The sequence below is a fragment of the Carassius gibelio genome, chromosome A22, assembly GCF_023724105.1.
Source record: "Carassius gibelio isolate Cgi1373 ecotype wild population from Czech Republic chromosome A22, carGib1.2-hapl.c, whole genome shotgun sequence".
Classification (NCBI taxonomy): domain Eukaryota; kingdom Metazoa; phylum Chordata; class Actinopteri; order Cypriniformes; family Cyprinidae; genus Carassius; species Carassius gibelio.
In genome coordinates this window covers 13,072,995-13,100,985 of record NC_068392.1, presented here as the reverse complement: position 1 = coordinate 13,100,985, position 27,991 = coordinate 13,072,995, and the positions used below count along the sequence as shown (strand labels likewise).

General features: G+C 36.4%; 1 protein-coding gene across 19 annotated transcripts; it reads right to left on the bottom strand.

The window, feature by feature from the left end:
• Positions 1-2,124: 2,124 nt before the first annotated feature.
• On the bottom strand, positions 2,125-27,056 carry LOC127943386 (complement factor H). Of its 19 annotated transcripts, none has more exons than XM_052539844.1 (17): positions 26,899-27,056; positions 26,535-26,702; positions 26,347-26,452; positions 26,167-26,243; positions 25,810-25,992; positions 25,531-25,698; positions 24,858-24,954; positions 5,924-6,021; positions 5,677-5,844; positions 5,410-5,586; positions 5,103-5,276; positions 4,787-4,963; positions 4,558-4,713; positions 3,796-3,972; positions 3,490-3,663; positions 3,177-3,350; positions 2,125-2,387 (listed from the first exon to the last, which is right to left on the bottom strand). In XM_052539844.1, the coding sequence occupies exons 1-17, from the start codon at positions 26,966-26,968 to the stop codon at positions 2,383-2,385; spliced, it is 2,349 nt and encodes a 782-aa protein (XP_052395804.1). In that variant the 5' UTR covers positions 26,969-27,056; the 3' UTR covers positions 2,125-2,382. The 19 variants fall into 19 exon arrangements, with proteins under 19 accessions (XP_052395804.1, XP_052395806.1, XP_052395799.1 ...); XM_052539846.1 differs by lacking the exons at positions 24,858-24,954; positions 25,531-25,698 and adding exons at positions 11,443-11,610; positions 11,752-11,886 and having other exon boundaries at positions 5,924-6,118; positions 25,945-25,992; XM_052539839.1 differs by lacking the exons at positions 24,858-24,954; positions 25,531-25,698; positions 25,810-25,992; positions 26,167-26,243; positions 26,347-26,452 and adding exons at positions 11,443-11,610; positions 11,752-11,934; positions 12,093-12,184; positions 12,290-12,395; positions 12,478-12,549 and having other exon boundaries at positions 5,924-6,118; positions 26,607-26,702.
• Between the last annotated feature and the right edge of the window lie 935 nt (positions 27,057-27,991).

Sequence of the window (27,991 nt, the reverse complement as noted above, 5' to 3'; positions counted from 1 at the left end):
AAGAGAGCCGCCAACCACAATCTAAACGTCCACTTCAATACTTGTCTCCATCTCAATGGAAGCACCTCAAACTGTTGAATACCCAGCCAGAAACTGAAAAGGTGAAAAAAATGCAAACTTGTAAGCATTTAATTTTGAATATATGAAAATGATAATTGTTATTATATATTATATTATTATGTATTACAAGGGATCATTATATTCATATAGCATATGCACACTTACAGGTTTATAACTGGCACTGTTACCAATCATATTGCGTGTTTGCTCATATATGGACTTGTAGTTCACCCTTGTTCAACCTGTATGTAACCTTGCTCCTGCCTGAGGTGCATATACAGGCAGCAGTGTGTAAGTGTCTTTAGACATTCAGATTGTGCTAGAATGACCTACATACTACAACCTACAGGTTTATACATTACCCATTCATTCACTATGGCTGCCTATTGACTTAAGAGTTGAAGTATTTTGCTTTAAGGCAGGTCAGTCTGTGTGTGCCGTACATTATTTTCTTTTGTTGTTCGCTTCTCTTTGACTTTGTAAAGACCCAGTGACGAGTGATCGACTTCAGCATCCAAGGATCAGCAAAGAACAAACACAGCCCCAGATTGACATTCCTCCATGCTCAGTCTCTTTCTGGGCTTCCTCTGGGCAAAGCTACTGTGTATCGGAGTTGAGAATGTGGAGCCAGTGTCTGTTCTTAGGAGTCTCTGTGCGTTGACGTTGCTGTGATGTTGTTGCTGTTTCGGAGACCAGATTGATGTGGATTTATACAACTCCAGATTCCACTTATACTCCTCATCCTCAAAGTCCAGTCAAAACAACAAATCACGGTTCAGTCACTTTACACTGCTTAATAGATTTGTTTATCCTGACTCTCTTTATGGATTGTTTATAAGCGTATGCAGTAAAAACACTTAAGTCATAATCATGTGCTCAAGTAGAAGCCACTAGGGACATGAGGAGAAAACATAGTGGACATTGACATCCATGAAGGCACAAGAGGTTGTGAGTCTTTGGGACAGGCTGGGATATTAACCCATGTCTGAACTTGTAAGCATAAGTGTACGTTAGTAAGCGTAATGCCAGATAATAGTACGTGTCAGTGCTTTACTGATGTTTACATTTACTCAGTCTGTCCCATTCTCTTTCCTCACAGAAATGCAGTCTTTAATAATCAAATAAAGGCCACCTCCTAGTGGAGAAGAAGGACGGTGCAGTCAGTGCATTTAATATTTGGATGGTTTTTGAACAAAACCGAGATTTTTACACTTACTTTTTACTAAGTGCCGTCCGACATTGATCCTTTCAGCTCAAGCGCGAGTCTTTTTTGCCACCAATTAATGTTCATTTTGTACATTTTGCGTAGCAGATTGCTTTTTTTCAACAAAATTAATTTGAGCAAAAAATAAAAATAAATAAATCGTTGGCTAGGCTAATTTTAGCAGTCAGTGAAAATACATTATATAAAAACGTAAGAAGGCTAATTTTAACAGATTGCTGTTATTCGTTTTAAAAACAGATTGAAACAGAGATAAGGACTAATTTGTGAGGCAAATGTATTAAAACTGGTTTATTTCTAACGTAGTTATAGCTTAAGCAGGGCTCTTTAACCTTTACTTTCTATTTCTAATGATAAACCATGGCCTTTTAGGCCTTATCCCAGATACACTTGTTTGCAAGATGTCTGTTAAAGATGGCTTCACCTGGAAGCGTCTGTCAGTTTTACATCCATTCAAAATAAAATAAATGTTCTAAATTTCTATTTGACATCTGATAGGAAATGTCCTATAGACGTATTGCAGATGAGCAAAAGAATATGTGTAGCCAATGTCATCTGTGTGCTGTATGTGTGCTATCAGGGATTAGTGTTATCTGTTTTTATTTTATGTACTAGATTGCATCTTTCAGCAAAATCCATTTCAAGAAAAATATTATACTTCAATAAATAATTTTAACAGACAGATGATATATGCATTATGTATCACGTAGTAGGTGAAAGGTTACTAGCAATGCTTATTATTCTAAACGATGTTAACATTAAAACATAGCCTTTAATACTTTTTATGCTAACAAACAGAAAAGTTATAAAATTATACATAAGTAATAGAGTATAACAAAATATTTCTTGAGATGATTTATTCAGACATTCCCCATTAAAACATCAGCATACACCAAACATCACAGAAAGGTGAAGCTGTCATCCTCCGGCTGAGAACTGGTGGAGATTCTGAAATCCATAATTTTACAGGAACACGATTAGTTTAATTCTGATGTGCCTCAGGAACTAAACTGAGCAGACTGGAGATGGTGTGGAGTTACTGGAGATGTCTTCTGCTGGATGCGCGCTTCTTTCTTCTACTCCTTTCATACTTCTTGTCTTTAGCCTTAAAGTAGAATAGAAATACAAGATTGTCTGCCTGAATGAGATGGAAATTTTCATTGGTGAATATTCTTAACTTGACTGATGCATCAAAATCAGACTGCATTGACTGACACAGGTGAACTACTCCTAGCAGAACAGAACCTACAGAATATTGCTCATGCGCGACTGAATGAATCACCCCCGAGATGACTCGTTCTTCCCGAATCACATTAAAGATTCATTCAAAATGATCGAATCGTTCAAGAAATGGAAGCTTTAGCCTAAGTTCTGCCAGGAAGACTCAATCACTTCGTCACTAATTACCTTCATCATTTATCCAATCACGTCTTTATACTCCTGTATAAAAGATCGTACTTACACATGTTTGAGTTCACAGATGGCGACGCGACAACAACCTCCACCCTCCCCTCCACCACCAGTATGGTCCTGTCCTTACCTTCCAGGGGGGTCGGCTGCGCCCCTGCCTTCGTCTTCAGGCAGGAAATGCAGATTCGCTACCCTCGGATTACGAACCATGGACGGGGCCTTCCGCCAAAGAAATTTATAATTGTGCTTGCTGAACTGTCAATAAATGTATGCTTCTTACATCATTTTATCTCCCGAGTCTTTCTGGTAGAACTGCCTGCGCTACTGAAATCATCACATCTTAGTGGATGATATCACCATTTTAAAATTCTGATTTAATATGCTTTTTAGTACAGGTATGTGATGAATCAACTGAATAATGAATCAAGCTATATCACAATATTCAATGAAATTAAAGAGAAAATGTCAATTAACTGTAACATACTAGAGCACTGCTGTATGCCTCTCCACTGGCCCTCGCGATCACAGGTGATTTGTACAGACTCCTCTGGTTCAAATCCTGGATGACATTTATATTGTATTCTTGAATAGATTCTATAGTTTGGTCTCTGACGTCCCACAATCTCTGCATTTGTGATGTTGGGTGCTGCACACATTTCTGTAAAACATCCATCAAACTAATAAAAAAAAAATCATCAATGAACAGATATATAATACTTTGACTGGATATGGCAAAAATTCTTGTTTCACGACATTCAGTGGAATTAGAGGCAACATGTCAATAAACTGTAAGATACCAATGCATTGCTTTATGCCTCTCCACTGGCCCTCGCGATCACAGGTGATTTGTACAGACTCCTCTGGTTCAAATCCTTGATGACAGTCATATTGTATTCTTGAATAGATTCTATAGTATGATCTCTGAGGTCCCTTGATCTCTGCATTTGGGATGGTGGGTGTTGCACACATTTCTGTAAAACATCCATCAAACTAATAAAAAATCATGAATGCACAGATACATAATTTGATTGGATATATCAAAAATTATTGTTTCACCACATTCAGTGGAATTAGAGGCAACATGTCAATAAACTGTAAGATACCAGTGCATTGCTGTATGCCTCTCCACTGGCCCTCGCGATCACAGGTGATTTGTACAAGCTCCTCTGGTTCAAATCCTGGAATACATTTATATGGTATTCTTGAATTGATTCTATAGTTTGGTCTCTGAAGTCCCACAATCTCTGCATATGGAATGTTGGGTGCTGCACACACTATTTCTAAAAAAATAAATAATAATAATACAAAAAATCAACACAATTAAAAATTTTGTATTATGTTAGTAGCACATATTGTAATACCCTACAGCAGAACAGACCAACACAGAGTGGATTAGGTGTCCATCCGTCTCGTGTACATGTGGCCACTGCTGCTGTTTTACGATAACCATAATCACAAGTGTAAGATAGTTTATCTCCAATAAAAATTTATTTGTCAGTGTGTGTGTGTGTGTGTGTGTGTGTGTGTGTGTGTGTGTGTGTGTGTGTGTGCTAAAATGAAAAGAAAAGAAAAAGGGGAAATAAATATAATAAAATATCCTCAGTATTTTGAAACAATAACTAATCATAGTAAGTTGTTATTAAAAAGTAATAAGTGAGTAAAATCAGACTGCATTGACTGACACAGGTGAATTCCTACTAGCAGAACAGAACCTATAGAATATTGCTCATGCGCGACTGAACGAATCACCCCCGAGATGACTCGTTCTTCCCGAGTCACATTAAAGCAATTTTACTGTCCATGCAGCCCACTGGATGCACAGCTGCTCCTATTACAAACATGTAATAAGAGTTTGAGACACTCACCCTTACACACTGGTTTCTCCCATCTACCATTGGTGCATTTTATGGAGCGGTTAGTTGACATGAACCCTGGATCACATTTCACATCAGCAGTTTCTGGATCAAGAAGGGTTAGTTTTCCATGGTGAACACTGGGAAGAGCACCACATTCCTCCTTCCCTGTAAAGACCAGCAGGAAACACTTTTCAGTACACTTCATCAAACTCCTGAGACTGACAGTAATAAAGCTCACGGATGCAGCGAGCCTCTTCAAACTGAGATCCTTTTCTGCATGTCACTGAACCCCACCAGTTCCCAGAGAATGGTTTATAACCCGGGTCGCAGGAGTAAAAGATTTCTTCCTTGTTGGAGGGGTCGATGTATATGAACCCATTTTCCAAGAACGATTCACGGCACAGTTTTGAAATTTCTTTGAGAAAACAATTTCAAAATTCTGATTTAATATTTTTCTTAGTGCAGATATGTGATGAAATAATTGAATAATGAATCAAGCTGTATTACGATATTCAATGAAATTAAAGTCAAAATGTCAATAAAATGTAACATACTAAAGCATTGCTGTATGCCTCTCCACTGGCCCTCGGGTTCACAGGTGATTTCTACAGGCTCCTCTGGTTCAAATCCAGGATGACATTTATATTGTATTCTTGAACTGATTCTATAGTTTGGTCTCTGACCTCTCACAATCTCTGCATTTGGGATGTTGGGTGCTGCACAGATTTCTGTAAAACATCCATCAAACTAATAAAAATCATGAATGCACAGATATATAATACTTTGATTGGATATAAGAAAATTCTTGTTTCACGACATTCAGTGGAATTAGAGGCAACATGTCAATAAACTGTAAGATACCAGTGCATTGCTGTATGCCTCTCCACTGGCCCTCGCGATCACAGGTGATTTGTACAAGCTCCTCTGGTTCAAATCCAGGATGACATTTATATCGTATTATTGAATTGATTCTATAGTTTGGTCTCTGAAATCCCACAGTCTGTGCATTTGGGATGTTGGGTGCTGCACACACTATTTCTAAGAAAAAAAAAATATATATATATACTCAATTTTTACATTTGTTTAATGTTAGTAGCAAAGATTGTAATACTCTACAGCAGAACTCACCAGTACACAGTGGATTTGGTGTCCATCCGTCTCGTGTACATGTGGCTTCTGCTGCTGTTTGACTATAACCATACACACAAATGTAAGATTGTTTTTCTCCTAATTTCATTGTTCTCCAGAAGTATGGTCTATACACAAGCTGGTCACGTGGATCGTCACATGTAATCTCTGAAATATGATTCACATGATTTTAATAACATGCAATAAATTAATAACCAAATCCAGAAATGTTTCTCTATAATCTTACCTGCACAAACAGGCTCATTGTCCCACTCTCCATTATCTTTGCATGTAAATGTTTCTTTGGTTTCTTTTGTACCAAAGAACCAGTATTTTTCAGAGCAGGTGATCTCCACGATTTCTCTAGCTCCAAAAATAGTTTTTCCATGTGGGATGATCATTTTTACTCCATATGTTGTTGACTTCAGCACACAGTTTACTTCTGTACAAGACATAATTAATCAGAACTTAAGGTAAGAAATAAGATAAAAACACTGGGAACACATTCAGCAAGCTCGACCTTGAAGTTAAAATAAAAGTCAAACTAAGATTAAACTATTTTTTAAACGTATAGTCATATTTAGCCGTATTTAACTGATTGATAACTCAATTTGTAGTTTTGTTTTTGAATTTGACAATTTTAATTTAAGGTTAAAGACTATTATTATATATTTTTTAGTGGTGGGCCGTTATCGGCGTTAACGTGCTGCATTAACGCGAGACTCTTGTCGGGCGATAAAAAAAATATCGTCGTTAATCTATTCTCAAAGTTGGGTTGGGAGCTGGGTCTATACTAAGTTAGCTATGATGACTTTCACCTTGATATTTTATATAACCGACTGGTTGAGGCCAGCCTAACGGACAGCGACACCGAACCGAGCTCTCTTCTGCGAAGTTCTCCTCAAAGTCCCTCCTGCACCGGAACGAACAAATACTGTTGAGCTGAATCTCAGGAATGAGTCCAAGAACTACATTTCCCAGAGTGCACCAGCAGCAGCAATCTGGCTGCTTGTCACCTGTTGTCATTTTCACTGATTTGGAGCACCTGTTAAAAACCTGGAGTTCCTCAGTCATTCAGACAAACAAACTTCACTGAGAAGACACTCCAAATTCACTTGTAGGTTCAGTCCAAAGACGCCAATGGTCAGTGAAATGTTTTATTTACTTTCATGGTGTTTGGAATGCTGTATAACATGTTGAAGCTATGTTTAATTGTAATTTAATTGCTGTGTAGATTGTTTAAGTGACGCATTGCAGCATTGACTTGTTGAACGGGTTCTTTATTCCATGTAAAGGCTGAAATGACTAATTCATCATAGGATACATACAATGTTTAATTAAACATGTTAACAATTAAATTAATTTGTTCTCTGTCTTTAAAGGTTTACAACCCAATTTAATGAACAGACCAATCAACTGACAAAGCCAAAATAAAAATAAATTGATTGAGCTGGAAATTTGAGTCGTCCATGTGTCCTTTGGAACTTGAACAAGAGTAGGACTTGACAGTTGTAAACCACGCGGAGCGGCCTGGCCCTGAAGATAAACGGCTTCTGATCCAGAAATAAGCTGTTGATGCAGAGGAAGTCAAGATGGCGGAAGATGTCCTGGGGAAGTCGGTCCAGCAGCTCAAGAAGGAGAGGACCACTGCCATAAGCAGCTTCACCAGACAAGCCAACTTCATGTCAAGAGGAGCAAGCAGCATGCTTCAAGTGGACTTAAGGGAGGAGTTTTCTAAGCTTTCAGACTGTTTCAGAAAGATGCGCGATGCCAACGATAACTACAGGATTGGACTGGAGGCTGACATTAAGACTGATGATAAGGGAGCAGGTCTTGATGAACAGCTAGAGGCTGACATTTTTAGATCTGTAATTGAAGGTGAAACAAAGTCGGCGGATGTAAAAAACATTGTTCAAACAAACCTGTGGTCGAGGTATTGAAGGAGTGAACTTCTTGTGGCAATCCTGGAAGCAGAAAAAGCCAATGATAAAGCGGTTGATATACCTGTGGAAAGTTCCAATTTGGAGGGCTATGAAGTGCACCTCACTCTCTTGGACAAGAGGATTAAAGAGGCCAGCTCAGCAATGTCAACTTGGGAGAGATGCATTCCTGTAGATATGAAGGACGAATTGGATGGCAGAGTAAAGGCCGTAAGGTCATCCTACTATAGGCTTGAGTTAAGGAAAGCTGAATTTACCACTGCACGGACCATCAACGAGCAAGGTACAGGAGTGAAACCACAACCCCTACCGACAATATCCACTCCAATAGTGAGAATCAAGCCAACTTCTTTACCTATCTTCAAAGGAAGCAAGAGAGAATATCACAGATGGAGGAAAGACTGGGAAAGCCTGCAAAAGCAGGGAGAGCCATCAGGCTCCATTGAAGTTAAGAAAATTCAACTCTTGGGGAGTGTTGATGACCAAATCTCAAAGGACCTCAGACTTTCAACCTACACCACTGCTGATGATATGTTCAGAATCCTGGAAACAGATATGGCAACAAGTCAACCATCACAGTGGAAATCCTTGAAGAGCTGGAGAAGATGCCTCATGTGAGAGGGAGCCAGCCAAGAAAGGTCATTGATCTCATACAATCAGTGGAGAAGGTCCTAGCAGATCTCACCGAGTTAGGAAACCCTGGAGCCATAAAGAACCCACTGGTAATTTTAAAGCCATTGAAAGTAAGTTGCCTGACTTCATTAAAAGAGACTGGGTGATGTTCATGGTTGAACCCAGAAACAGTGTCACATCAGACAACCACTTTGTCATGCTCTTGAAGTTTCTGAAAAGTCAAGAAGAAATACCAGAGAGACTCGAACAGCTCAGAACTGTGGAGAGGGTGCACTGAAGTCAAGGCACTGAAGTTAGATTTGTTGAATCAAAAGCCAAGCTGACACCCCTGGATCAGAAGGGTGAAGCTGTAAAAGTGGAAATCTGTGGTGCTGTCTTCGCAGCCAGGATCAGGAAGTCTGTGGAAAAGCATGCTCGAATGAAGATTGAGAAATGGTTCCACCTACTCGACAGTCAAACGGTCTTAGGAGCCATTCAAAGAGTCAGTTATGGGTACAAAACATTCTTTGCAAATAGAGTGGGTGAAATCCAGAAAGCTGGCCTAGTGCAAGACTGGTGGTGGATCTGTGGAGATCTAAACATAGCTGACATTATAACGAGAGGAAGTTCTCCTGAAGATTTGAAGGAGAATTCCACATGGCAAAATGGACCAGAGTTCCTGAAGTGGCCAGTGGAGAAGTGGCCTATAAAATCGGCTAGAGAGGTTGTAGCTCATGCCAGGGAGAGTGTAAACAAGCTCCAGAGGAAAGCCTTCTCAGGTGCATTAACAAGAGCTCAAACAAGGAGTAAGCAGGAAAAAGACCGACGAGGCACTCAGGAAATTCCAAAAAGTGAAACTCAAGAAGGAATATCTGTGTTTAACCCAACAACTGTTCTTCTAGGAAGGAAGCCCTCTGGCTGGGTTAAAGATCTTGTGGAAGTAAGAAGATTCAGTAGCCTGTCCAAACTGGTGAGAGTTGTTGCCTGGGTTTGTCTAGCTGCCAAGAAGTGGCTGAAGAGAAAGTGTCAGGCCCCTAAACAGTCAAAGTGGGAGTTAAGATCACCCAAGCAAGCTGTGGTGACTGTCAAAGAACGAGAAGATGCACTCAAAGACATCTTCCTCGCAGCAAAAAAGGGTACAGTTTTTTTTCAGACACAACTCTAAGCAGGCTGGCAGTATACAAAGATGTGAACTCTGGACTACTAGTTTGTGGAGGTAGAATTCAGACGTTCAAAGAAGATAAGCGAGCAGTGGCAGTGTCTACATTGCTGGCACAAGAATCCCACAATGCAAACCACGAGGGAGTGGCAGGAACTCTTCTCCGGATGAGGAACAAACCCGGGTAATAAAAGGCCGTATACTTGCCAAGAAAATGGTTGACAGCTGTGTGATCTGCAGGAAAAACAAGGCAAAACAGTGTCAACAAATCATGGCTGACCTGCCTCTAGAGCGAACAGGCCCAGCTGCACCTTTTGAATTCACCACTATGGACCTGTTCGGCCCTTATGAAGTGAAAGATGAGGTCAAGAAAAGAACTAGACTCAAAGTATGGGGAATGGTCTTCTGCTGCATGGCTTCTCGAGCCATACACACTGAAGTGGTGAGTGACATGTCATCTGAAGGATTCCTACTAGCCTATCAAAGGTTCACTTCACTGAGAGGACACCCCAGAAAACTCTGGTCAGATCCTAGCACTAATTTTGTGGGAGCCAGACCTGCACTGGAACAGCTCCACAAATTCCTTAATAGAGTAAACAAGTCTGAACTTGAAGACACCGCTGCCAAGCATGGTACCGAATGGTCGTGGAAGATCCACCCTGCAGACTCTCCCCATAGGAATGGTGCAGCAGAGGCAGCTGTCAAAGTAGTAAAGCGGGCAACCTTGGTGGAGATGCTGTTTTCACATGGATTCATTATAAATGTTAATTAAAATGTTCAATTGAAATGGTAACATTTGTTCTCTGTTTTTAAAGGTTTACAAGCTAATTTAACGAACAGACCAATCAACTGACAAAGCCAAAAAAAAAAAAAAAATTGATTGAGCTGGAAATTTGAGTCGTCCATGTGTCCTTTGGAACTTGAACAAGAGTAGGACTTGACAAATACAAATTGCAGTTGGAAATGAACAACAAGATGTGAAAGAGCCCGATTCAGTACCTGCGGTGTTCTGGTGTTCAGGGCTCACGCAGAGAAAGGCGTCTCGAGACGCTAAAAATAAGCGTTTTCCAGTGTTTTGATCAAAACACTTGAACATCGAATTTGCATATTTTTGTTCTAGTGCCGACAAATACATACGAAATATGTCAAAATATCCACCTTGGAAGTTATGCTCGAAAAAACTGTCAGTTATTTCTTAAGTGAAAGTAAACAGTTGAGGAAAAATGGGATGTGTATTATATTGGATGCGTTCATCGTCTCTTAAAGTGACCGAGCCAATTTAGCGACTGGCTGCTGTAATGTTAATCCAAGAAAATGAAAATGAAAATCACTCACTGCTCTTGACTACTTTGTAAATGGTCAAACCAAAAATTATTCAGACACCAGATATATTTTTTTATATATATAGCAAAACTGTAATAATGTGAGAAATGTTGAAGGTGTCTGAATAAATGTAGGTTTCATTGTATATTTCATTTTTACATTGAAGACTATCCAGTGCTTTTTTACATTTAATTATTTAGTTTCTGTACCTTGACACCTACAAACTTGAAAAAACCTAAAACATTGTGTAAATAGCACAAATAAATAAAAATAAACGAACATACAAATTAGACAATTTCAAACAGGGCCCACTGGTGCTACCTTCACCGGGTCCTCGCTTGTGCAATGTGGAATTAGTTTACAGCAGTGATCCTCAAATCTGGCTCGCGAGATCCACAAAACAGGAGATGTACATTTCTAATGCACTATCTAGCTTGATAAACCCCTTCTCAAAGACTTACTGTTTGTCAATTTTATTTGTGTAACACATTCTGAATGCCGTCGGCAGAATTCGAATGAGCCATTTTAATCTAGATTAATCTAAATTAATTTCAAGATCACAGTGTGATTAATCTAAAAAAATTAATCTATGCCCACCTCTAATATTTTTACAATGTTTCAGTTCATGTGTGACCCTACCATGTTTTATTTATTTATTTATTTTTTCATTATGAAAGTATTTGAGTATTATTTCCCATATTAATAGTTTATTATGTAACACTGGTGGATTACCATCACATTCTGGTTTCACAGTCCAGCCAAATTCAGCACATTTGGGGATTCCCTCTCTGGGCTTGAATGTTTTATAGCATTTGTAGTTTAATGGGGCATCTTTCTTGTATTCTGGCTGTGAATCAACAGCATATCCATTTGGTATGACAGGTGCTGTACATGTTATGTCTGTATGAAAAGTGAGAGAAACAATAATAATTAATGTGGAGACATCAGTGATATTTGGGTGAATATATATATATATATATATATATATATATATATATATATATATATATATATATATATATATATGGAAATGAAATGAACCTTTGCACTTTGGAACAACATCACTCCATTTTCCCGTCTCTTCGCAGTGAATTTCACTACTTCCGTTTATCATTTTGTCAGAAGATACACACTCGAAGCGAATAACATCACCATAACTTCCCTCCTCTGTGTTACCTGACGCAGTCACCCCCTCATCTGTGCGGATGGCTGGACATTTCACCACTGAATATGAAAATAAAGAGAAATAAAGAAACATGCAAAACAATCACAAAATAATAAATCAAATCTTTTTTAGTTATCATTCTCATCTAGCTTATGAGTCACTATTCTATGATGGAGAGGTGCGAGAAAAGAAAAAAAAGAAGAGGAAAAACAGTGACTTTCGTAAATCGTACCCTCACAGACAGGGACAGCGTTGTCCCATCCTTGAGCTCTGCAGCTACGATGATTGATTCTGCTTGTCATTTCATACCTGTGAACACAATGTTTTAACAAGATTATTGAGTTTCAGACTCAAGAGTAACATATACATTTCATATGATAAAAAAGTGAATAAAAAGAGCATAAGCATATTTACCCTTTGTTGCACTTATACACCACTGTTACTCCAAAAACAAACTCTGTCCCCTCTTCAAGTTCAAAATTGCCATTTGGTGTGTCGCCTGGATGATTACATTTTTTCTCTGCAGAAATCAAAGAAGTTGTACTTTACATGGTAACATTAATTTAATAACTATGTGACGATAGTATTGAATGTTCTCTTACTTGCACATGGTCGCCCAATGGATTTTTTCCATTCTCCTTTTTCACATTTTAATTTATAAAAGCCAGTATAACCTGTCACGCAGCTCACTTTCACTTTTTCACCATCAGCGTATGAAGCTTTCTCAATTGGTTCTGTATTTTCATATTTAATGTTCTCTTGAAGACATTCTGTGAAGAACAAACAAAAAAGACTTAACTGTTTTATTTATATTAAATACACAACTATTAAAGACTCTCTAAAGCCACATGAATGTACAGTTAAATGTTTTGGTAAACGCATATAATATAACATTTATACTGAAGTCAGTAAAATCTAAATGAAAAAGACATGCAAATTAATATCAACAAGAACAAAATCACTTGCCTTGACATCGGGCACAATTTAAGAAAAACAACAAAAAGCCGAAGCCGAGGAGTTTTACAGGATCTCTCATTCTGAGCTCAGTTCACTAATACTTTTCTGTCTCTGAAGTCTCTGAAACTATTGTCTGGTGGGGATCAACAAGTAAATCATTTACTAGTGTCAAAATAATGTCTTTCTTTCGCCAGAGCTCTCTGAGCACAAGAAATATTTCCTAAAATAAATAAATACATAAATAAAACTGATATCTGATGCAGTGACTCATCTTTGTTATTTGGACACACCAAGAAAATACCTTAGAGAAGTCAAACTTCTTGAGTCAAAATAAGATTCTAAAATAACTACCATATTCACTGCTTAATCCTGTTAAATGTTTTTAACTAGTTCATGTATTTTATATATTGATTCAAGATGAACATAATGTGATGAATGTATCTGTCTCATTAGAATTGAGTGAGATGAAAGAAAGAAGATTCACAACACTTTCAAGTCTTCAAAGAATACAATAGTACAAGCATTGCAAAACGGATAAACAAAAGACAGAAGAAGTGTTTGACACATATCTGTCTTCGCTTAAATTGCTCTTGTCTTCTAAATGACCTGCTGGTCCTCCTTGTCTCACAATGAAAACTGTTGTTGTTTATAACTTTAAAAGTCGAATGTCATTTACTGGATCTTACAGTGTGGACTTGGTAAACACTGACATGTTAAACTCAAAGGTCTTTAACTTTATTTGTAAATGGTTTGCATGTGCTAACAGAGACTCGGCACAAGCAATGAATATGTTTCAAATGGGACCTCTTTTTAAAAATACTAGATATGCAGTTTTTGTTCGTTAAAAAAAGTAAAAAAATATATATGGTTTAAAAAAAAATATATATATATAAAAAAGGCTGCTGCACACCTTTACATACATGTCAAAATTAAAGATAAATGTCATACTACATATCATATGAGCTTTTTTATTTGATACGTCTAAATATTAAAATGTTTTGACTAGATTTTTTTAATATTATTTTTCAGCAATTAACAATTAATTAACATCAAAATCAAATAGAATATATATATTTTATGTTACCATGGTTTTGCTATTATGGGAAATATTGTTTATTTATTTATTTTGATTTATTTTTGTATTATTTATAGGGACAGTACAATAAACATGATTCCAGTCAGAGACTGGAAAAAATGCACTGCACATAGAGATTATAACTGGTGAAATACATAATAACCAAAATATTATAATAAAGGTACTAACTGTACGAAAAGAAAGAAAAAAAGAAAAGAAAAGTGAAACAAACTCTTCATATAAAAACTCACCCATTACAAACAGAATATGAAACAAAGACATGCACCTAGGTTTATAGACTCTTAAAATCCTAATAAATAATAAGTATAGTGGTTTATTTTGAGCCAACACTTAACCTTCAATGTAAAAGACTCTATATCATATATCTATTTAAACTCATTTGGCAACATATTCCAAAGTTGGGATCCCTTTACAAAGAAAGCTGAAAGAAAGATGTTCTGCAAAACCCAATCCTACAGTTTCAGCCTCTGTACTCGTAGTGGTTCGGTGGTATCTCTTTACCAAATAACATATAACATAAGGTGCTTTGTTATTTGTGCGACTGTGGAGAGAGTGAGCAGCACCAAGTTCCTGGGTGTGCACATCACAGAGGACCTCTCCTGGACTGACAACACTGCAGCACTGGCCAAGAAATCACAGCAACATCTCTACTTCCTCCGCAAACTGAGGAGAGCCAGAGCCCCGGCCCCCATCATGTACACCTTCTACAGAGGCACCATCGAGAGCATCCTGATGAGCTGTATCACTGTGTGGTATGGCGCCTGCAATGCACCCTGCCAGAAGACTCTTCAACGCATAGTGAGAGCAGCTGAGAAGATCATTGGTGTCTCTCTCCCCTCCCTCCAGGACATTTACAGAACCCGTCTCACCCGCAAAGTCAAGTCAAGTCAAGTCACCTTTATTTATATAGCGCTTTAAACAAAATACATGTTATCAAAACAACTGAACAACATTCATTAGGAAAACAGTGTGTCAATAATGCAAAATGATAATTAAAGGCAGTTCATCATTGAATTTAGTGATGTCATCTCTGTTCAGTTGAATAGTGTCTGTGCATTTATTTGCAATCAAGTCAACGATATCGCTGTAGATGAAGTGACTCCAACTAAGCAAGCCAGAGGCTCAGTTGGGGGGCCAGTTCCACTTTCTTACAATCAATTTCTTACAAATTTGACAGTCATTTTTGGTAAAGGACAATAACTCTGTTTTTCTAAAATTTACTCATCATTTCCCTGCTCATCAATATTCAATAAATTACTGGTGTCTGTTATTGAACTGGTGCTGCAGAATAAATGGCTGCCCATTGCTCCGAGTATTTGTTCATGGTGTGTGTGTGTTCACTGCTCTGTGTGTGTGCACTTTGGATGGGTCAAATGCAGAACATGAATTCTGAGTATAGGTCACCATACTTGGCTGTATGTCACCCACTTCATGATTTATTTGATCTCCATCTGATTTTGTAAGTTTGCCTGCTTACAAAGAAAGGAAGGGTCTGTAATTTTTATGGTATGTTTATTTGAAGTTTATTTATTATTATTTTTTTGGTTAAACTGAATGTATGTTAGTTTCCTAAAGGAAACAGCATTATGTAATAAAGATTAGCATAATTATTTTGAGGCTGTTGAAGTGGTAATGTTAATTGTTAAAAGCAAGGCATCGAACCCCCAACTGCTCCCCGGGCGCTGCAGCATAAATGGCTTCCCACTGCTCCGGGTGTGTGTTCACAGTGTGTGCGTGTTCACTGCTCTGTGTGTGTGCACTTCAGATGGGTTAAATGCAGAGCACGAATTCTCAGTATGGGTCACCATACTTGGCTTAATGTCACGTCACTTTCACTTTTTATTTTTAGAAAATTAATGTTTTTGTTGTTTCCTGCCCGTTTACTTCACATTTTGATGCAACAACATTATGATTACATGTTCATATTTTATTTAAGCCATTGATGTCCCCTTTTCTTTATAACTCAAACTAACTGGAGTTAAGGACACAGAAACCTGCTTGTGTGAGGAGGAGGCGATTCTCTCCGCTTCTTTGGAAGAGAAGGAAAGACAGTTCAAGTGAAAGTGACGGGACCGTGACATACGGCCGAGTATGGTGACCCATATTAAGAATTTGTGCTCTGCATTTAACCCCCATCCAAAGTGTTACACACACACCATTTATGCTTAGGTGCCTTATGCTTAAGAGCAGCCCTCCACGTACATGAACATTTGTGAAGTATGTGAATGTCATGTCTGTTTTAATGTTTCAGTAAAGAAGTAGATTTCTGAAAGCAATATATTTATTCAATTATGAATTATGCTAAAGATATTATGAAATTTGACAGCGATGCAGGATCTGTATTCATTGACTATGAAACTAACTGTAAGTGTTAAATGCTTGTTCTGTGTGGTTTAGTAGAAGAGTTTACACTCTGTCATTCACACACATGCTTACATTCTTTCACACACACACACACACACACGCGCGCGTCTGTTAAATGTTATAATATCAGTGTTAATGTTGTGGTTTATTTGTGTACTGTCATGCCAGAATAAAGAACTTAACTAGTTGTACAAGTATTGTATAATTGTGTTTTTGTATATTTTATACAATATATTCAATTAACCAAAAAAGCCAAATTTGATCTTAAAAGTTATATTCAACAAATGTTCAATGCTTTGTTTATCAACTTTGTAGCTGTAGTTGTGTGTAAAAGTGATTTTAAAATGAACAAGATTTGTAGGTTTAATGCCTAGATTAATTTGGGTTAATTTTAGCCTAGGAATGTACTGTAGTAATTTTAAACCATAAAAAAGCAACCAAGCATGCTGGATTAAACATAATAACCCAACTGTTTGGGTTAAAATAACCTAGCATTGGGTTCCTTCCAAATTGGGTTGTTTTCAACCCAGTAGTTTTAAGAGTGTATCCTTGGTTTCCTGCCTTGCCCTAGAAACAATGATATTTCTCTGGATTCCCTGAATCTTTTCACAATATGTATGATTGAGTTGGTTAAATGCCTACCTGTATTCCTGCTGCTGCTGCTGTCAGCTGGGATTAGGACTTGGCTTTGTGCAAACCAGTCAAGTTCTTTAACACTGACTGAATAAATCATTGTTTTTGTTTTTTTACCTTGCCATATACACATAAATATTGTTGCGCTAGAATAGAAAAGGGTCCTGTCCAAACTATTGGTATAAAATTAGAAGCACACAATTCTCTAAAATATTGTTATATGGATATACATTAATATTTTTACTCATGGAAATTACTAAAGTAGTCAAACCTGTCCATTAGAAGAGGGTGTCCCAATGCTTTGGGCAATAAAGTGTATTTTTGGTGCGGTTGGAGGGCCAACCTCATACAGTTGCAATCAAAATTACTCAACCCCCTAGAGACTGCAGTACTTTACAAATACAAGCTTTTCTGAAGATCCAGGTTAAAATAAAAATTGCATCTATAACAGTTCACTGGCACATTAAAAGTGATATTGTCAATATATAATGTAATACTTTTGAGTTATACGATTTATTTAATAATACTGCTATGTCATAATTATTCAACCCCTATTCAACATCGCTGTTTTTAAATCACTTATTTGCATGGTGGGGAATAAAACAGTCTCAAAACACAATTAAGCTTATTGAAACTCTATTAAAAACAGAATTAGCCTGAACTGTTACACATACAGTTAGCCCATGCATGTGTTGAAGTTGAGTAGCAAAAATGTCAACAGAGATCTCACAAAAGCTAAAGAGAATAAATATCGTAGTACTTTAGAAAGGCTAAGGCTATGAAGATTTCCAAGACTTTGAAAGTTCCTAGAGACACAGCTCTCTGCCTTATTTCTTAGTTTAAAGTGTGTTTTACCAGAAAGCCTTTGATGGTGTTGAAGAAAAAGCACAATATCATAAAATGTTTAATCAGAGCAACTGAGAAAAACCTGCAATGTACAGCCAAAGACTTTCAAGATGACCCGATGAAACGAGGGAAACCATTTCAAAGCAGTGTGTAAGAAGAACACTAGACAAGTATTGCCTTTATGTGGAGACATTGTGTAGAATACCACTCTTGATCAAGAAGAACAAAAGGACAACTTGAACTTGATAAAATTCATTTGTGTAGACTTGTGGAGCTCTGGAGGAATGTTATATGGAGTGATGTGACTAAACTGGAATATTTTGGGCCCATGGATCAGCGGTATATCTGCTGAAAAAAAGGCAAAGCTCATAAGCAGAAGAACACCATCTCCATCCTCAAACTTGGAGGTGGATCAGTCCTGTTATGTGGTTTCTTTACTGTAGAAGGAAGTGGAAATCATGACTGTATAAAGGACATCATGGATTCTTTAAAGTGTCAGGTCAAGAATTGGGATGCCTTTGGTGCAAAAACTGAAGCTGATGATCAATGGACTTTGCTGCAGGACAGTCATACCAAAGTACACATCCAAATCTACTACTGCTTGGTTCAGGGATCAGTCATAGAATGTACTTGAGTGACCTGTTCAGTCTCCAGGCTTAATTCTCATTTCAAATATCTGGTTGAATTTGAAGAAAGCAGTGGCAATGTGAAAACCAAAGATTATCAGTGATCTGGAAGCTTTTTCAGGCGAGGAATGGGCCGAGACTATAGTAGAGAGGTGACAGAAGCTTCTAAACACTTACAGACAGCATTTATTGGTGATTTTAAAGAATAAAAGTTTCTGCACAAAGGGGGTTGAATAATTTTGAACATGAATGTTTAGAGCCAATTCGAATTTTATCTTGATTCATCAATGTTCCACTCTCAGAATCACTCAAAAGTGTATTAACAAACTTTCTCTAATACTTTACTGATGCCTTTTTTAAATTGATTTCATAAAATGTTGTTCTCCAAAGCAAATTGTCTTGCAGGTCAAGGGGGTTGAATAATTTTGATTGCAACTGTATTCTTTCATAGGGCCCAAAATTGCTAGCGGCACCTCTGTGCTGCATAATTTTATTGATTCATAAGCCTGCATATAAAATAATCACATGCCCGTTGTGTAACATAGTGAAACGCAATCTGTTATGTCTTGAGGTTTACAAGCTTAACTAAAGGTTCTAAAAAGGTCCAAAATCGGTCCAGTCAGACCTGAACATCTATAAACCATTTAATCACATGTACATCACAAACAATAGCACATTATTTGTAGATTTAAGCAAAAATAAGAGTGTTCTGATATAGCATAACATTTTATTGTCAATATACAATTTTTGAACAGCCACAAATTTTCTTCAGTTATACATTAATTTTAACAAAATATTGAATTATGGTTAATGTGTGAAAGTTTTTTGGCTCATTTCTTGTATCCACCACTCACCAGCTCTTCCTGGAGCATACTTTAGGTGTTCTGCCATTGCTGCATCAATTTCGGAGTGTAAAATGTAAAATTTGAGCTCCACCTTGTTGCAGCATCTGAGGGAAGAGAATATGATAAAAATAAGAAAGAAAGAAAGAAAGAAAGAAAGAAAGAAAGTTTGAGGTAAATGACATGCACTTATTTTGAAAAAGTCTTTATGGTCCTACAACTAAATTTAAAGGTAAACGCTTCAGTTTTTCCATATTCCACTATTTTTTTCCCACAAGTTAAGCCCCTTTCGTATGTTGGTTCCGGAAAATTGCCGGAACATTGCCGGATCGTCTTCTGTTCTGTGTGAATGCAAACATATCCTGGGATTGATTCTGGGACTATTAAAACTGATGAAATGAATTCGAGCACATGATTTAAAGTTGAATCAGAAAAAGTTTTTGTTTGGAGTCACAAAGATAAACTTTTTAGGTAACACGCTGTCTGCAAAAGGTTTGCAACCAAATCCAGCTAAAGTACAAGCCCACCTAATGACAAAAAGGGAGTTTTACGTGCCTTAGGTATGGTACATTTCTGCCAAATCTATCTACCAAAACTACCCACCTTGTTACAAAATGACAAAGAGTTTGTGTGGTCTTCTGTACATGATCAAGAATGGAAGAGGTTAAAAGAGATTCTGACTACTGAACCTGTTCTTGATTTTTTTTTTGATTACACTCGTCCAATTAAGATCTCTACAGGGAATTCAACGCATGATGATGAAACTGCAGATATATATATATATATATATATATATATACAGTACAGACCAAAAGTTTTGAAACATTACTATTTTTTATGTTTTTGAAAGAAGTTTCTTCTGCTCATCAAGCCTGCATTTATTTGATTAAAAAAAACAGAAAAAAATAATATTGTGATAAATAATTACAATTTAAAATAATTGTTTTTAAATTTATAACACTTTAAATTATCATTTATTTCTGTGATGCAAAGCTGAATTTTTAGGATCATCATCATATGATCCTTTAGAAATCATTCTAATATGATGATTCATTATCAAAGTTGGAACCAGTTCTGCTACTTAATATTTTTTCAGAACATGTGATACTTTTTTAGGAAACTTTGATAAATAAAAAATGTAAAAAAAAAAAAAAAAAGAAACTATGTTTTTCAAATATAAATATTTTGTAATAACAATATACACTACTGGTCAGTAATTTGGGGTCAGTAATTATATTTATATATATATATATATATATATATATATATATATATATATATATATATGTTTTTTTTTTGTTTGTTTTTTTTAGGTGCAATGCATGGACAGTTAATACTTACAAAATACTAACATTAATGTACCTTGCTGTTAGTGCAGTCGGTAACTTTTGACGCTCTAGTGGTTAATAAACAGAAATGTTTGCGTCTTGCGGAAGAACATCATAGCCGGAAATATTTCTCTCTGTTTATCTCTTCTCTCTTCTGTCTATGAAGAATCACAAAGGTACTGGGTTACTCCGCCACGGTATCCCCGAAGCAATCTAAAATAGTCCGAATATAAACACTTATTATAGGTGCAACCTAGTGATTCAGGACAAGCTAAAAACACGGTTTGGAAAATGGATTCATGGTGTACTCGCTTATTATATACATTTTTCTACATTTTGAACACAAACAAAGTTACGGACCGCAGCTCTGATTGGTTGTTTCTTAACAGGAGCGATGCATTTCTGCAAATGGCAATAGACACTGGGAGGAGCCAGAGGAGCTTGATTTTTTCACAGATTATCTGTCTCATATTCTACTGTCAGGACATAATGACAGGTTTAATAAATATGTAAAAAATATATTTTTACAAAAGTTTCCTACTGCAGCTTTAATTTCGAGCCCTGGCTAATATATAAAGACCATTTCCAGGTCAAATATTTAATCTCAAAACACTTGAAGTGCATAAGGTAGTAACAATGAAGAAAAATCTAAATTCCCAGCGATAACTTTGCTAAATCAAAGATTTCCGTGGACAGCAAATGAATCCTTGGTAGTCAGAGTTAACACTGAATAGTGAAATTTTGCCCGTCTTTCTTAAAGGTGCCATCTGTAATGTTTGGCAAAAAAAATCAAGTCATACTCCACATTCCATACCAGATGGGGGCAGTATGCCTCAATAAAGTGAATTGGTCTACTCTAGAGTAACAAACGAGAAACGGCATAGTCTCTATGCTCCGCCCCTACTTTCACAACAACACTACAGCCATAGCCGAAGCCTAACTGTGCGTTCACACCGCCGGCGTCTAGAGCGTCAAAAATCGCTCTTGCCGCTCTGCTCACGACGCTGCAGAAAGATTTGTGAGCGCTCAGACGCTCTAACGTAGATCGAATGCTTATTTTGTATTTAAAGCGGCCGCAAAGCAAACAAGCTTGTTGATCTCATGCAGACTAACCACAAGGAGTAATAAGTTAACCTCATTAAATATTGTTGTGGACGGAATATTATGATCCTTTACTTAAAATGAACAATCTCAGACACCTTGGTCCACGTATCACTTTTAATTAATTTTTTATGTCCCTGTACGCAAACAGGGACACATCATAGATTAATACAAATGCTAAACAGCAATAATCAACCTGTCCTTTATTCTGCTTGGGAACTAATGTGCCAACTCTCAAACATTCACAGTGAGCCACACGCAGTTGACTCTTTTCACACGCTTTCACGCCACACATCAATTTTTTCACTCACAGAAAAACCACAAGGCAAAGAGGACACGGAGACCAACAGACTAGACAGAGCAGGTTAGTTATGATATAATAAAATGGGTAACGTTAAGTTATAGCTAGCTAATTATCAAACGCAGCTACGGTTAGCCATCGCTAACATTAGCACGTTTATCGAACAGCCTTCGATACATTTCTATGTTATAACTTCACGAAAACAAATACACAAACATATAAAACAAACTTCTAGCGAAATACTAACAGCATCTAACTTACCAATGCAAAAGAAATGTTGCAAATTCGGAGTCGAACCTCATTTCTTTCAGGTCCATCAGTTGTCTCCAGCGATTAAAAGCAGTGCCGATGTTTCCTCTGGTTCGGCTCCTTTTCTTATCGGATTTGATTTGTGATTCCGAGCGCGGTGGCGGTTTCTTGCCAAGGGCTTCAGTCATCCTTTCTCTCTCTTCCCTGAACTGAAATGAAGTAGTGGGCTGTACTTTCCACATGATTGACATCAGGTTCAGGCACGCCGACAAGCCGCGCGAGTTATTTGTGTATTGCAGGTTGGCTGATGGTTATCTTGCCCGCATACCGTCTCCCATGGCCGAAACTGGTATTACGACACCTGTCGGGCCGTGGCTAGTAATGCTAATGCTAATTAAGGTTGATATCTCTGCAGCACTATAACTTGACATTTTTTAATGACATCATCGCCCTTATTTCTTCTCATTCTTTTGATGCGTGTAGGTCATGTTATAGATATTTTTACCTCAATTTTTGCATATGGCACCTTTAAAAAATTAAATGATGTCTGAACATCCAGTGATTTAAAGGCAGCATTGCCCCATAGACATTAAAAGGCGTTCCCCTCATAGACTGTATAAAAACAGGTTCCCCTCCATTATCTGTTTGCCGATTTCTTCTGAGCTCGATTCTGACACCCCTCCCCCTCTCTGCCGAAAAAACTCGGAAGAATCACAAAAGTACAAAAGTGGCAGGTTTATTAGGAAAAAATGTAAACGTTAAAATAAAGAAAGAGGAGGAGATTCAATGAATTGCGAACGATTCATTACCATTGTGTAAATAATATGTAATCATGTAATCCATAAAAAAGTAACTGTACTCTGATTACGAGTACTTTAAAAAGTAGTTTACTCTAATTACAAGTACTTGAGTTTTGGAATCTGATTACGTAATCCAGATTACATGTAATCCGTTACTACCCAGCTCTGGATGCATTGCAGATGAGCAAAAAAATATGTCTAGCCAATGTCATCTGTGTGCTGTATGTGTGCTGTCAGTGATTAGTGTTATCTATTTTTATTTTATGTACTAGATTGCATCTTTCAGCGAAATCCATTTCAAGAAAAATATTATACTTCAATAAATAATAAATAAACAGACAGATGATATATGCATTATCACACAGTAGCTGAAAGGTTACTAGCAATGCTTATTATTCTAAACAATGTTAACATTAAACCATAGCCTTTTATAGGCTACTTTTAATGCTTACAAACAGAAATGTAATACAATTATATTATAATATAATAGAGTATAACAAAATATTTCTTGAGATGATTTATTCAGACATTCCCCATTAAAACATCAGCATACACCAAACATCACAGAAAGGTGAAGCTGTCATCCTCCGGCTGAGAATTGGTGGAGATTCTGAAATCCATAATTTTACAGGAACACGATTAGTTTAATTCTGATGTGCCTCAGGAACTAAACTGAGCAGACTGGAGATGGTGTGGAGTTACTGGAGATGTCTTCTGCTGGATGCGCGCTTCTTTCTTCTACTCCTTTCATACTTCTTGTCTTTGGCCTTAAAGTAGAATAGAAATACAAGATTGTCTGCCTGAATGAGATGGAAATTTTCATTGTTGAATATACTTAACTTGACTGATGCATCAAAATCAGACTGCATTGACTGACACAGGTGAACTACTCCTAGCAGAACAGAACCTACAGAATATTGCTCATGCGCGACTGAATGAATCACCCCCGAGATGACTCGTTCTTCCCGAATCACATTAAAGATTCATTCAAAATGAATGAATCGTTCAAGAACTGCCTGCGCTACTGAAATCATCACATCTGAGTGGATATCAGCACCATTACGACAATACACCGGACTCCTCTGGACCTGCAACACTGCTTTAATACGGCACTAATAATTAACTAATTTAATTTGTAGTTAACTGGTTAATATGTTTAATAATTAACTGGCTTTCGGGGTCTAGGCTTGTTTATTTTTATTATTATTATTTGTTTTTAATGACACAAGACTTTGTGACTTTGACCTTCATCTACTTCATACTTATATACACAATAGAATATAAAAAATTTGTTATAACATGACATATAAATGACATTTATATCGTATTCTTGAATCGATTTTATAGTTTGATCTCTGAGGTCCCTCAATCTCTGCATTTGGAATGTTAGGTGCTGCACACACTATTTCTAAAAAAAATAAATAAATATCAACACAATTTTTACATTTGTATTATGTTAGTAGCAAAGATTGTAATACTCTACAGCAGAACACACCAGTACACAGTGGTTTTGGTGTCCATCCGTCTCGTGTACATGTGGCTTCTGATGCTGTTTGACGATAACCATTCACACAAGTGTAAAATTGTTTTTCTCCAATTTTCATTGTCCTCCAGTAGTATGGTCTATACACAAGCTGGTCACGTGGATTATCACATGTAATCTCTGAAACAAAATTCACATGCTTTAATAACATGCAATAAATTAATCACAAAATCCAGAAATGTTTCTCTATAATCTTACCTGCACAAACAGGCTCATAGTCCCACTTTCCATCATCTTTGCATGTAAATGTTTCTTTGGTTTCTTTTGTACCAAAGAACCAGTATTTTTCAGAGCAGGTGATCTCCACACTTTCTCCAACTCTGAAAATAATCTTTCCATATGGGATGATCATTTTTACTCCATATGTTGTTGACTTCAGCTCACAGGTTACTCCTGTACAAGACATAATTAATCAGAACTAAATGTAAGAAATGAATCATAAAGAATCTGTGAAACTAGATTTAATGCATTGTCTTTTGCAGGAGACAGACCATTCTGGATATACTGTATATATATATATATATATATATATGTGTGTGTGTGTGTGTGTGTGTGTGTGTGTGCTAAAATGAAAATAAAAGAAAAAGGGAAAATAAAATAATAAAAATATAATAAACAAATAATAAAATTTTGAAACAATGATTATAAATTAAAATAATTGTAGTTAGTAGTTATTAAAAAAGAAGTGAGTAAAAAAAACTAACATTAAAATAAATGAGAAAAACACACTGGGAACACATTCATCAAGCTCGACCTTGAAGGTAAAATAAAAGTCAAACTAAGATTAAACTATTACGTAACGTATAGTCATATTTAGCCATATTTAACTGATTGATATCTCAATTTGTAGTTTTGTTTGTTTTCATGTATGAACCTACCATGTTTTTTTTTTTTTTTTTCTTGCATTATGAAAGTATTTGAGTATTATTTCCCATATGAATAGTTTATTATGTAACACTGGTGGATTACCATCACATTCTGGTCTCAGAGTCCAGCCAAATTTAGCACATCTGGGGATTCCCTCTCTGGGCTTGAACGTTTCATTGCATTTGTATTTTAATGGGGCATCTTTCTTGTATTCTGGCTGTGAATCAACAACAGATCCATTTGGTATGACAGGTGCTGTACATGTTATGTCTGTATGAAAAGTGAGAGAAACAATAATAATTAATGTGGAGACATCTGTGATATTTGGGTGAATATATATATATATATATATATATATACATAAAATAAAATTAAATGAACCTTTGCACTTTGGAACAACGTCACTCCATTTTCCCGTCTCTTCGCAGTGAATTTCACTACTTCCGTTTATCATTTTGTCAGAAGATACACACTCGAAGCGAATAACATCCCCATAACTTCCTTCCGTTGTGTTACCCGACAAAGTCACCTCCTCATCTGTGATGATGGCTGGACATTTCACCACTGAATATGAAAATAAAGAGAAATAAAGAAACCAACAGACCAGTCACTCAATAATAAATCAATAGTTATTTTACGTATCATTCTCATCTAGCTTATGATTCACTATTCTATGATGGAGAGATACGAGAAAAGAAAAAGAAGAAGAGGAAAAACAGTGACTTTCGTAAATCATACCCTCACAGACAGGGACAGCGTTGTCCCATCCTTCAGTTCTGCAGCTACGATGATTGATACTGCTTGCCATTTCATACCTGTGAACACAATGTTTTAACAAGTGCAAGAGTATCAGACTCAAGAGTAATATTTAAATTTCATATGATAAAAAAGATAATAAAAAAGCATAAGCATATTTACCCTTTGTTGCACTTATACACCACTGTTACTCCAAAAACAAACTCTGTACCCCCTTTAAGTTCAAAATCACCATTTGGTGTGTCGCCTGGATGACTACATTGTTTTTCTGCAGAAATCAAAGAAGTTGTACTTTACATGGTAACATTGATTTAATAACTATGTGACGATAGTATTGACAGTTCTCTTACTTGCACATGGTCGCTCAATGGATTTTTTCCATTCTCCTTTTTCACATTTTAATCTATAAAAGCCAGTATAACCTGTCCTGCAGTTCAATTTCACTCTTTCACCATCAGCGTATGAAGCTTTCTCAACTGGTTCTGTGTTTTCATATATAATGTTCTCTCGAAGACATTCTGTGAAAAACAAACAAAAAAGACATAGTTGCTTTATTTATATTAAATGCACAACTAGTCAACACTCGCTAAAGCCACATGAATGTACAGTTAAATGTTCTGGGAACTGCATAAAATATAAAATTTATACTGAAGTCAGTAAAATCTAAATGAAAAAGACATGCAAATTAATATCAACAAGAACAAAATCACTTGCCTTGACATCGGGCACAATTTAAGAAAAACAACCAAAAGCCGAAGCCGATGAGTTTTACAGGAACTCTCATTCTGAGCTCAGTTCACTAATACTTTTCTGTCTCTGAAGTCTCTGAAACTATTGTCTGGTGTGGATCAACAAGTAAATCATTTACTAGTGTCAAAATAATTTCTTTCTTTCGCCAGAGCTCTCTGAGCACAAGCAATATTTCCTAAAATAAATAAATACATAAATAAAACTGATATCTGATGCAGTGACTCATCTTTGTTATTTGGACACAACAAGAAAATACCTTAGAGAAGTCAAACTTCTTGAGTCAAACTGAGATTCTAAAATAACTGCCATATTCACTGCTTAATCCTGTTAGATGTTTTTAACTGGTTCATGTATTTTATATATTGATTCAAGGTGAACATAATGTGATGAATATATCTGTCTCATTAGAATTGAGTGAGATGAAAGAAAGAAGATTCACAACACTTTCAAGTCTTCAAAGAATACAATAGTACAAGCATTGCAAAACTGATAAACAAAAGACACATAAGAAGAGTTTGACACATATCTGTCTTCGCTTAAATTGCTCTTGTCTTCTAAATGACCTGCTGGTCCTCCTTGTCTCACAATGAAAACTGTTGTTGTTTTTAACCTTAAAAGTCTGATGTCATTTACTGGATCTGACAGTGTGGACTTGGTAAACACTGACATGTTAAACTCAAAGGTCTTTAACTTTATTTGCAAATGGTTTTCATGTGCTAACAGAGACTCGGCACAAGCAATAAATATGTTTCAAATGGGACCTCTTTTTAAAAATGCTAGATATGCAGTTTTTGTTTGTTTATATATATATAATTTTAAGAATTTTGTCTATTTAATTTTGATGTTAATTTATTGTTTATTGCTGAAAAATAATATAATAAAATCTAGTCAAAACATTTTAATACTTAGACATGTATCAAATAAAAAAGCTCATACGGTATGATATGTAGTATGATATTTATCTTTAATTTTGACATGTATGTAAAGGTGTGCAGCAGCCTTTATATATATATATATATATATATATATATATATATATATATATATATATATATAT

Coding starts and splice junctions, on each gene's coding strand:
- LOC127943386 (XM_052539837.1), bottom strand. CDS start 26,968: ATGAGAGTTCCTGTAAAACTCATCGGCTTCGGCTTTTGGTTGTTTTTC. Junction 4,964..5,102: donor AGGCATACAGCAATGCTTTA/GTATGTTACATT, acceptor GTTTTCTCAAAG/AAATTTCAAAACTGTGCCGT. Junction 4,714..4,786: donor TGAAGAGGCTCGCTGCATCC/GTGAGCTTTATT, acceptor TGGTCTTTACAG/GGAAGGAGGAATGTGGTGCT.